General features: G+C 36.0%; 1 protein-coding gene across 1 annotated transcript in view; it reads left to right on the forward strand.

Annotated features, from left to right (window-relative positions):
• LOC145328818 (hemocyanin B chain-like) overlaps positions 1-8992 on the forward strand; it is a 35359-nt gene extending 26367 nt beyond the window's left edge. Inside the window, exons 33-38 of the mRNA XM_080172716.1 lie at positions 3359-3435; positions 3747-3818; positions 4661-4683; positions 5891-5999; positions 6786-6829; positions 8793-8992. Coding sequence (XP_080028842.1) covers positions 3359-3435; positions 3747-3818; positions 4661-4683; positions 5891-5999; positions 6786-6829; positions 8793-8833 — 366 coding nt within the window. The 3' untranslated portion in view covers positions 8834-8992. The remainder of the gene's footprint in view (positions 1-3358; positions 3436-3746; positions 3819-4660; positions 4684-5890; positions 6000-6785; positions 6830-8792) is intronic.
• Positions 8993-11629: the final 2637 nt, after the last annotated feature.

Here is an 11629-nt window from a genome sequence, read left to right on the forward strand (position 1 = left end):
TTGCTTCTTGTAGTTTCGTTCAACCGGCTCGCCGTCTCTAAGATACCTATGCACATTTGGTTGTTCGTCTATGATGGATGATTTAATTTTCCTGGGCTGAATAGGTTCGGTCAGGAGATGATGGTTAGGATGATCTTGTTTGTGCATGGAGAGTAGAAACTGGTTGGTAAGCATCTCATTGTGCTCTTTCACAGGTAGGATGTTGGTTTCCTGGTTAAGATGTGTCGTTGCCAACATTAATACACAACCAGTTGCTACTCTCAGAGCGGCATTTTGTGCAACATTGAGCTCTTTCCAATTAGTATCGCTAAGAGACAGTGTTCATACCGGCGCAGAATAGTTGACAACTGATCTACCTATGGCCTTGTAAGTGTTTACAATGATCTCTTTAGATTTACCCCATGTAGTGCCTGCCAAGCATTTTAGAACATTTGTTCTTTGTGACATCTTTTGCTTGGTGTTGGCAGCATGTTTCCCAAAGTTGTTCATGTTGTCAAAAGTGACACCAAGAATCTTTGGATGCTTGACAGTGGGAACAGTCTTGCCCTTGATGGTGATAGGAAGAATTTCAGCACATTCATTGCTGAAATTTAAAAAGATTGTGGCAGTGGATTTCTCAGCTGAGATTTCCAGACTACATTCCTTAAACCAGTCAGCTAGTTGGTTAAGGTAGGGGTTTATCTCTTGGCAAATATCTTCTATTATGGGTCCCGAGTCGAGTACCTGGCAGTCATCAGCATAGGAGACTAGCTTGATGTTCCCGGGTGGTGTTGGGAGGCTGCTCATGTAGAGGTTGAAGAGGAGGGGTGACAATACTCTTCCTTGTGGTACTCCTTGTCTGACAGTCCTGTATTTGCTTCTACAGTTGCGGAAAACAGTATATTGCTGTCGGCCGCATAGGTAGCTGCAAAGAAATTTAATCAGGGTGTCAGACAGCTCGAGATGCAGGATATCTTTCAGAAGAAGCTCGTGGTCAACAGTGTTGAAGGCAGGTGACAGGTCCAGGGCCACCAGGACAGTACGGTGGGAGGGCTTCTTCCTGTTCAGGTTGGAGGCGATGTGATGTTGTACCTCTTGAAGTGCCGTGGCGGTGGAGTGGTGTTTCCTGAATCCGTGTTGATGATCCTGCAGGTCAACAGCTGCAGAGACCCCTGGGAGAATGAGTTTTTCCAGGATCTTGGCAGCTGGACATAGAAGTGAGATCGGCCAATAGGATTTACCTTCGTCAATCGGCTTACCAGGTTTAAGAAGTGGTATGATTTTCCCGGTTTTCCAGATGGATGGAATGATGGCTGTGTTGATGGGGGTGTTGAAAAGCTTGGTGAGAAAATCCATACCATTGCTTCCAAGGTGCTTGAGCATAATGGGGGAGATCCCATCTGGACCTACGGCCTTGGAGCTCTTGGAGACTTTGATGGCCTCCTTAAACTGGGCAGCTGTGAAGCTGTACACTTTATCAGCTCTCTTTTGTTTGATTTTTCTGATGGTACGCCTGAAGGGCTTGGTTGGTTTTTTAGAGGCTGGTGGAGTGTATTGCCGATTGATAGGGTTGATAATCTTCCCATTCTCTGAGACTATTTTGCCATCAAACCTAAGGGCAGTGTTTGTGGCAGTTTTGGAAGGCTGGCATATACCTTTTATTGTTTTCCAGAGTTTTTGAGATCCTTGTTCGCATTTATCAAGATGTTCATGCCATTGTTGTTTGCGATGTTTGTTGATCTCCTTGTTGATCTCTTTGTTGAGGTCATTCAGGCGTGCATCACCAGGTTGTCGGGCTTGAAGTTTGTCCTGTTCTTTGATTTTGTTGGCTGCACTGGTGGGGATGTTATGCAGCACCTCTTTAATTTGGCCCTTGGGAATAAACTTTTTGGCAGCTTGGTTCATAATTTTCCTGAATGCCTTCTCCCCTTTGATGGAATTTGTGGGGTAGGGGAGTTTGGAAAACTTAGTCTCAGTGTATTCTTTGAATCCAGACCAGTTAGCTTTGGCAAAGTTAATGTAAACTTTGTCTGCCGATTTTTCAGAAATGGTGATGTTGGCTTTAATTTTGATGATGATTGGCAGGTGGTCTGAGCTGAGTCTGGATTCAACTTTCCAGGAAGAGTAGGGTAAGATAGCGGGGCTGGCCAGGGTGATGTCAGGTGAGCTGCGGCTCTGGCTGGTGACCCTGGTGTCTTGTTCCTCGTTGAGGATACCGAGGTCAGAGTTGTTGATGGCAGTGGCTATCTCACGTCCTCTAGCATCCTCTGTACCATTGGAGTGCCAGTCAGCATGGTGGCAGTTGAAGTCGCCACCGGTGATGATGTTGTCATTTCCGTTGGTGGAGAGGATGTCCTGGAGTGGAAGATTGTGACCAGCCTGACAGCTAGAGATTGGTGGAATGTAGATGTTTCTGAGGGTTAGGTTGTCCTTACCATGTATGGTTATGCTCTGGTATTCCACATTAGGATTTCTCTTGATGGGATTAGGGATCGGGTTAGTGTGGAAGGTAATATTGTCCTTGACCAGGAAGGCGGGGCCGCCCCCCTTGTCCTTAACACGATCCTTTCTTACCAGAGTGTAGCCAGGTGTTGTGAGGTCTCTAGATTTATCTGTCAGTTTGGTCTCTTGCACCATAGCAACATGGATGTCTTCTGTTGTTAAAAGGTGCATTAGATCAGTTGCTTTGCTTTTTATACCATTGATGTTGATTTGGCATAAGTTGAAGTCTTGTTCTCCGCTGGTGGGTTGTTGTTGAGGGGGTGGTTGTTGATGAGGAGGGGAAGGGGGGCAGGACGGGGGGGTGAAGAAGTTTGGATAGGAGGGCAACAGGAGCCAATCCAATTTTTGTTGCCAAGTCTTTCTTTGAGGGTTTTGAAGGGAGAACATTTTAGGTGAAACCAGGATGAACAGCGGGAACATTGGACTGCTGGATGTCTACGAGTGCAGGGACTTGAACAAGAGTGATAGATGTAAGGTCCGGGGTTTTGCTCAGTACTGGCAATAAACAGCAATAGCAGAAGCAGCTTCCGGCTAGCATATTTCGTTGTCGAACAAATTAAAAAGGTGATGGAATCCTTGAGTATAGTGATGATTCATCTGCTCCTTCTGGAGCTTGGTGTAGCAGATGTTGCCCGCGGTGATGGTCTCATTGGATGGTTGTGGTGGCGTAAACCCCTCTGCAGTAACAACCACTACCTGGAGTAGTTTCTCCGCTCGACTGGGCACTTTGAAGGAAACCACCAATTTAGAGGCAGCATAAACTTCAACGGTTTTGATATGGATACATAAAAATAATACATTATTAAATTTTCTAAAAAATCACGAAACCTTAAGTAGAATGTAATTGTAAATAACATCTCTTTAAAATATTGATTAGAAAGATCAGAATGATTGTGGCTGGCCCTACCATCTGATGCTACCCAAGGGAGGTGACAAGAGACCCATAAAATACAGGTAAAAGCAGTGACGTACACGATGATGCGCGAAGCGAAATTTAAAATTTTGCTACCCCTCTTTTTGGCCATTTGTGTGCTAGGGGGATGTGTTAGCAGACCACTACCAAGGGGTTTATATATGGGAACCTTTTTATAGTGCCAATTAATTTGACGTCATGCTGGCCTACTATTGTTCAATTAAAATGTATACTGTCCTGCCATTGGTAATTTAGTTTGTATATTGGCCTACCATTGATCATTTGTATTGTATGACGTCATTTTTTTTTATAGGCACTATAAACAGTTTCTTACATTTTTGTTAATTTTCAGACTTTTGGTATTTGTGAATGATGTGCATGATCAGAGAGTAAATGTAGGGACTCATCCTTCACTCAACAATCCGTAAGTTTAGAGTAGCCACGCTTCTGCATAACTGGGGTATGATCCATCCGAATATTAGAGTAAAACACTAGAGGGGAAAGGGTCAAATAACTGTATTTCCCTACCCCAATGACCTTGTGCCTTTGAAAATCAACCAATGGTGTCGGGAATATTAACACAGGCAAATATTAGAAAACAATTTGCTAGTAGAACAAAAAGGTCTTTGGAAAAGGGGGGGGGGTAGTTATCTGTATATACATCCATACTATAGATCTATTGTCCAAATTTCGGCAGGGATCTTAAGGGATAAGACAATGGACAATAAATTGATGTACATTGTACACGCTCAATAAAGATGAAAAGTACAGTTAACCCTTCCGTAGATTGAAATTATTGGCTGAAAAGCTAATTTGAATCAACCAATGAAGATGTAACAAAAGTATTCAAAATTTTGAAGAAAACGAATGAGGAAGCGTGTTTATAAAACTTGGGGTGCCAGCATAGATTACAATCCGATGTTCCTTCCAAGGATGGGAGTCTGTCAGCTCTGCTTTTCTACAACCATAGTATTCAGTCCGACTCACTGCCTGACCGCTAATGGCGCAAAAAAGCCATCTATTGAGGCTCATAATCCGATTCTTTCCCGCAGGATTAAAATAAGTTCTGAGCATTACTAAAAGTACATTTATTTGATCAAAATATAGAAAGTTTTTCACGACATTTTAGAATTAGTCCCAGTTTTGTTTCCCTGTCCCCTCAGATTGGAGACAACAAATTCTGTAATTTTCGTTCTATTTCTATTTAAAGATACACTGCAATTAGCTAGCTATTTAAAAAATATGAAAAAATTATATTTTTTTCAGTATGTGTGGATCTAACAGACAAAGTAAGTAATTTCTAGTTTTTTCTTTTTAAAAGCGAAGCTTTTCTATAATTAGGGTCCGTCCGTACGTCCGTCGGTAACGGATAGCTTTTTTCGTTAAATTAGGCATGTAAGAATTGTCCTATCGATTTCAAACTTTGCATGGTGATTTCTGTAGTAGATAGGTACGATTTAGAAAGCGTAGCAACTCTATAATCGTTACTAGAATGTCCGTACGTCCATTTTAAACATGTTGATTTTCAACTTTTTTAACAACAAAATTTGTATCAGATAAAATTATCCGATTGATCTGATTTTTTAAATAAAGATTCCTAGGACAACAAAGTACAATATTATAAGCGAAGCATCTCTATAATCAAGTCCTAAAAATGTAAGTATGTCCATAAACATTATCCTGTATCTAGCATTTTTTAAAACAAATTTCCTTATAATTTTTCTTCGAATCTTATATATTTATATTCTGATTATTCAGTTCTGACACTATACAAGTGTTAATGTCCGTTTGTCCTACCGTTTCAGTGCTTCGCTTTTATGGATGTTGTCATCCTTGTTCTGATTTGTTTCAAATATATACTAGCATCTAGGAGTATATAAGTTTGAGATGTGTGACAGAAAAATAGCCTAAAACTATCCCAGTACATTAATTTATAAATAAATAACGATGAACCATCATGTCTGAGCCTTAAATAAAATTGCGAACCCAATTATTTCAGTGGAAAAATCTGCTAACGTACAGACAATAACTTTTATAAAATAGGATTAGATTAATGAAAAAATCACGAAACATCTTTAGATTTTAATTAATTCTGATAATTTACACACTTGATTAAATTATTGGCAATTTATATTTTTATTGTATGAAAAAAATGATATAATACAAGAAACAAGGAATATCCACAGCATTAGCGAAGCACAAAAAAATCGTGGAGGGACACACGGAGAAAGTGACTCATATAGCAGATGAAAATATGTAGAATATGACATAATAGCATAGTAGCATGACCGACAGACTGATGGACCAGGTAACTTACGTATTTAATGCTCATTTGTAGTACAGATAAACTTCATAAAAACTTCAGATATTATATCTTAAATAACAGCCGAGAAAACCACATTTCCGGTCAGAAAGACGTACAGACTATGGAATTTTGGAGTAGTTTTGCTTCTGAAAATAAAGCTTCAAAATATATATCAAATATGAATTTTTAAGATATGCAAAACGCTGGACTGGAACTGGTAGATGACAGAAGAGATTATGGTTTCCCAACCAACAGGAGGTGGACCTTCAATCCTGTACCCATTGTTAACAACAGAGACAGGTACCCAAAGTTTTATTAACAACAGAGACAGGTACTCAAAGTTTTATTATCTCATTCGTTGGCTAAAAACTTTGGATAATTTATTCAATCCTAATTAGTTTGTTCAATGTTCATACTAGTGTAGTAGTGGCCGCAGTTATCAGCCGTTACCGAGTTCGGATATTACGGCGGTGGGAACAGACGTGGACAAGCGTTATTATAGAGGAACTGTGCCTCTCTATGTTTCACCAGTAACAGCTAGAATATCAGTTAAGATGTGGATTTATTCAAGGTTCACAAAGTACTGACTATAAAACAACAAAATTCTAAATACATGGATTGGAATAATTAATAATCAAAATCATAGGTTGAATATATCTGTACAACAACAATAATTGGCAAAAGTTATCCCCCATCCCCGAAAGGGGTGGGGAATGGTAAGATAAATCAGAATAAACACAATAGGGTTGTCAAACTATAAATACTTTACTACATGGGGGGGGGGGGTTTGATAGCCCCACCTCCTCCTCAGGGGAGATCACTAGGACCGCCCGTAAGTTGGAAGCAAAGCTACCCTACAATTAGGGGCATTGGGTGGCGAATACCACACTAGCAGAATCCAAACTTATCAACTAATAATTTTGATCTAATGAAGGAGTGATTTTGTTTATCATAATTGAGGAAGTACATCAATTATCCATTTGCTTATCCCCTAAGATCCCTGCAGACACATGGTTACTAAAAAAACAGACAGACAATTAGAATTTTACAGAATTTCTTAAAAATGATATTTATTTACTTTTTTAGATATTTCGGATATATGTCATCGATTGTAAATATAGTTCATACAGGTTTATATCCAATTATATAAATAAGAAACCATGCTGTTGCTTAAGATTTCGATAACTACTGGAGCGATTGGTATCTTCTCCATAGGCTTTAAGATGGTTTTAGGCTATTCTATTTTAAGATTTAAGCCTTGGAATGGTTTTAGGATATTTTTATGTCCTTTTATTATATTAGTTGATTAGATAAATGTCTATTTTTAAAAAACGGGCTACAGATTTGCCTACTTCTGAATACTGTTTATTCGAATTAATACTTTCAAAGAGTTATTTCACATATAGTTAATACAATTACCAAACCTGCCTACATTCGAGCAATCAGTAAGAGTAACGTATACTTATAGAGCTACTGGATATCTTTAAAAATGTTTAATTGCAAAATAATTAATCTGATAATATTTTGAAAGAAACTTTTAACACCCAGATAATTTTAATCTTTCCCATAATGAATGCTTTTCTTTTTTATGATATCATGTTTAAATGAATCAAATTTGTTAGTTAAATCTATACATAACAAGGATGACAACATCCATAAGTAGCGAAGCACAAATTGTGAATGAGAATACGTACAAGTAGATTTAAAGTGTATTTATTAAATCAAGAATAGATTTATTGGAGAAAATAAACACGAAACCTTGTTTTATTTTGTATGATGAAGACGGTTAAAGTAAATTACATTCTAGATGCACATAACAATGGGAAAAAAGTTTTAAAATTGGACTAAAAATACCAAAGATATGGGGAAATATGTCAAACATATAAAAATAGCCAAAAACCTGTTAAAGGCAGTCTGACCGCCATTGATGTTTTCTTCAAACGACAAGAAATTTAATTTTGATATCTTTAACTGAAAAATTTTCGAAAATCGGACCATAAACACCAAAGATATGGAGAAAAATGTAAAAAATATAAAAATAGCCAAAAACCTGCAAAAAGGCAGACTGAAAGTCATCGTTGTTTTCTTCAAACGACGGGAAATTTAATTTTGATATCTTTAACTGAAAAAATTTTTAAAATCGGACCACAAACACCAAAGATATGGGGAAAATTTGCAAAATATAAAAATAGCCTAAAACCTGCTAAAAAGCAGTCCGACCGCCATTGATGTTTTATAGTTAATTGTGCTCCTTATTGATGAGAATGTTGTCAAAAAGTTTCAGCTTTCTACCTTTTATAGGAGCCGAGAAAATCACGTTTCCCCCAATTAATTAATTACGGACGGACGGACAGACGGACGGACGGACGGACAGACGGACGGACGGACATTGTGAATTATAGAGTAGCTTCGCTACTAAAAATACAGGATGTTTGTGAATCTGTCTGTCTGTTTGTGTGTACTGCTAGCCGCTGAACCGATATGGTTCTCCTTTAAAGTGTAGCTTCTCAAGTCCTAGCAATGTTTATAACTATTTTAGGGGAGGAACCACAACCTCCCAAGAGAAATCGCCCATAAACCCCCCCCCAAAAGTTTTTAAAATTTTTTTTTCTTTTGAATTATAATGACAAAGGTCCACCCTTTTACTCAAGTGCCCCTAGAGGCCTACAGGGGGCGTAATCGCTAGTTATAAATATATGAATAATTTACAACCCTTTATATTACCAAAACATTCGAAGGTGACGAAGAAAAGATAAAATAGCATATTACCTTGAATCCCCAACTACGAAGCCTAAAACCATCAATCGAACAATGTAAAACTTCCGTGAAGTTTTGGAACGATTGGTCCTACCGTTTACGAGATATTAGCGGACATACATATAAACAGATTTCATTTTTCTTTAGTCTATACTTTTATTGTTTCTATACGAATAATAATTAAATATTTTTTAGCGGTTTCCGTCAAAGTGTCTGGTCGAAAATAGAAACACCCATCCCCCCCCCCCCTTATTTGAAATATATTTCAAACAGGAAAGGAGGGGGAGGGGTGCTTGACTAAACAATTTTAGATAAATCACCCTTTTTTATTTTCAGGTGAAGAGACAGATTTCTGTAATCAAGCTTATTTTAGATAATTTTTTTTTATCTTAAATGTAAAAATTCAATTTGTTTTATAATTGAATTTCGTGTACTTCATGCATAGGATTGGATTGAAATTTTAATTTTTCTATTTAAATGATAAATTATATATTATTAATATTATTGTTTAGAATCAATAAATATTACGAAATTCTCCCAAAATTTTGTCATAAAGGTCATAAATTGACCAAGGATGAGACAACATTCATAATTGCGAAGCTCCGAAATCAAACGAAACGGTAGAACAAACGGTCATCAACACTTGTAGAAAAAATTTGTAGCAAAACTGCTCAAATACAGGTTACTGTTTAAGGATATACTTTTAGGATTTGATTATAGAGATGTTTTGCTTATAAAATTGTACCTTTTTGTAATGGGAATCTGTTTTCCAAAAAACAGATGAATAGGAAACTTTTATCAGACAAAAATGTGTTGTCAAAAAGTGAAAAATAAGCATGTTATAACGCACGGACTTTCTTATAACAATTATAGACTTTCTACGCTTTCTAGATCGTACCTCATTGTTATCGATAAGACAATTTTGATATGCATAAATTATAGAAAAGAGCTAACCGTGAGGTAGATACTTTTTATAGAAAAGCTTCGCTTTTGAAAATATGTATGTATGGCTAAATAGATCATTGCTATACAGATGCTTTTTTATTTTTCGTACTAAACGTTTAAAATCGATCAGGCAATTCTTTCAAACATAATATTTAACACATTCAATGTGTGGAAAAACTTTTAAAAAGCTATTAGGTTTAGCAAATAATAAAAATAGACAAAACGACTACACACTACGCAAAAAATTATATTATTTTCAAACTAGAATTAATTATTAATTGTCTATTTGAAAGGTGATTAAAAATTGATAATTTCAATACTTGCAAATCCACTATTCTGAAAAATTATTCAAAGAATAATATATTGATAGAAAGTCAATTTAAGCTGCAAATTTATTAAAATACTTAAATATTTTTTATTATTTCAATGGATATAGAATACGTGGATATTACGATCGGGGAAATTTTTAAATCAATTTAAGTTGATACAATGGTCCTCATTTATTAGTCAGTCCGTTCCTCCAGTAGGAGGGAGGGATGAGGGTTATCTTCATATTAACCAGCTGAAAGTATTATGTTATTTGTGTAAGCGAGAATCAATCACAATATCCACGTATTCTATATCCATTATTTTTTCAAAGACAATGTTATGTGTATAATTATAGGGAGGCATTGAGCAGCAAAACAGCTATCTTTGTTTTTTTTCTATGGAAGTATTATCTTTGTTTTTCTATGGAAGTACTATCTTTGTTTTTCTATGGAAGCACTATCTTTGTTTTTCTATGCAAGTACTATCTTTGTTTTTCTATGCAAGTACTATCTTTGTTTTTCTATGGAAGTACTATCTTTGTTTTTCTATGGAAGTACTATCTTTGTTTTTCTATGGAAGTACTATCTTTATTTTTCTATAGAAGTACTATCTTTGTTTTTCTATGGAAGAACTATCTTTGTTTTTTTTTTATGGAAGAACTATCTTTGTTTTTCTATGGAAGTACTATCTTTGTTTTTCTATGGAAGTACTATCTTTATTTTTCTATGGAAGTACTATCTTTATTTTTCTATGGAAGTACTATCTTTGTTTTTCTATGGAAGTACTATCTTTGTTTTTCTATGGAAGAACTATCTTTGTTTTTCTATGGAAGTACTATCTTTGTTTTTCTATGGAAGTACTATCTTTGTTTTTCTATGGAAGTACTATCTTTGTTTATCTATGGAAGTACTATCTTTGTTTTTCTATGGAAGTACTATCTTTGTTTTTCTATGGAAGTACTATCTTTGTTTTTCTATGCAAGTACTATCTTTGTTTTTCTATGCAAGTACTATCTTTGTTTTTCTATGCAAGTACTATCTTTGTTTTTCTATGGAAGTACTATCTTTGTTTTGACATTTATGTAAGTTGTATAGTGTAATAACAAGTACAATTTTGTCAATTTACAGCGCAGCAACACCAATCCAATGAAAGTAAAGTATCTATTTGAGAATGCGCAGAGACTGTATGAGTAAGTCTTCAGTAGTTTACCTAACTTTCTATCACACAAATATACATACATAATTTAAATATAAAGAAGCCTCGACTAATTATCAGAAAGAGAGAGGGGACAATTAGCTGTTAATTAGACTTGTTCCCCAAAGTTTTATAATAATTTTGGCTTACAACCTTGGGGATTATTATTAAATTTTAACATGTTGGTTCATTTAGTTTTGTGTCCAAACGTTTCAACAACCAATTGTAATCTTCAGAAGGGGTAATTTTGTGTATCATCATCGGGGATGAACATCAATTTATCAACACTTGTCTTATCCCTTTAGATCCCTGTATTATACACACATAAATATTATATATATATATAATGTATATTTGAAACAATAATAACCAATTGATCATAATAAATAAACAAATAACATTGACTGCTCCACCATGGCATGGCATGAGGGGTTTTATAAGGAAAATGAGATATATGTACATATTCTATGTCTAAATGGCTTTTTAACCATTTTTGTGGCCAACACAGAGACATTGGTGCCAAGAGTGGTTGGGAGTAATTAGTTTAAAATTCATTATGGAGCATGTGAAGAAGACAAAGTTTTTCCAAAAAAGTGCAGACATTACCTTCCTATGATTTGATCTCAGATGGGCTAGCTATGAGCTAGAATTGATAATTAAGGTGTCTAGGGTCTACTTCTGATATTTCAAGAACTTTGTTTGTATATAGCTTCTTTGCATGACCC

The sequence above is a fragment of the Acartia tonsa genome, chromosome 9 (assembly GCF_053477335.1).
Source record: "Acartia tonsa isolate MP-2025a chromosome 9, ASM5347733v1, whole genome shotgun sequence".
In the NCBI taxonomy this organism is placed as follows: Eukaryota; Metazoa; Arthropoda; class Copepoda; order Calanoida; family Acartiidae; genus Acartia; species Acartia tonsa.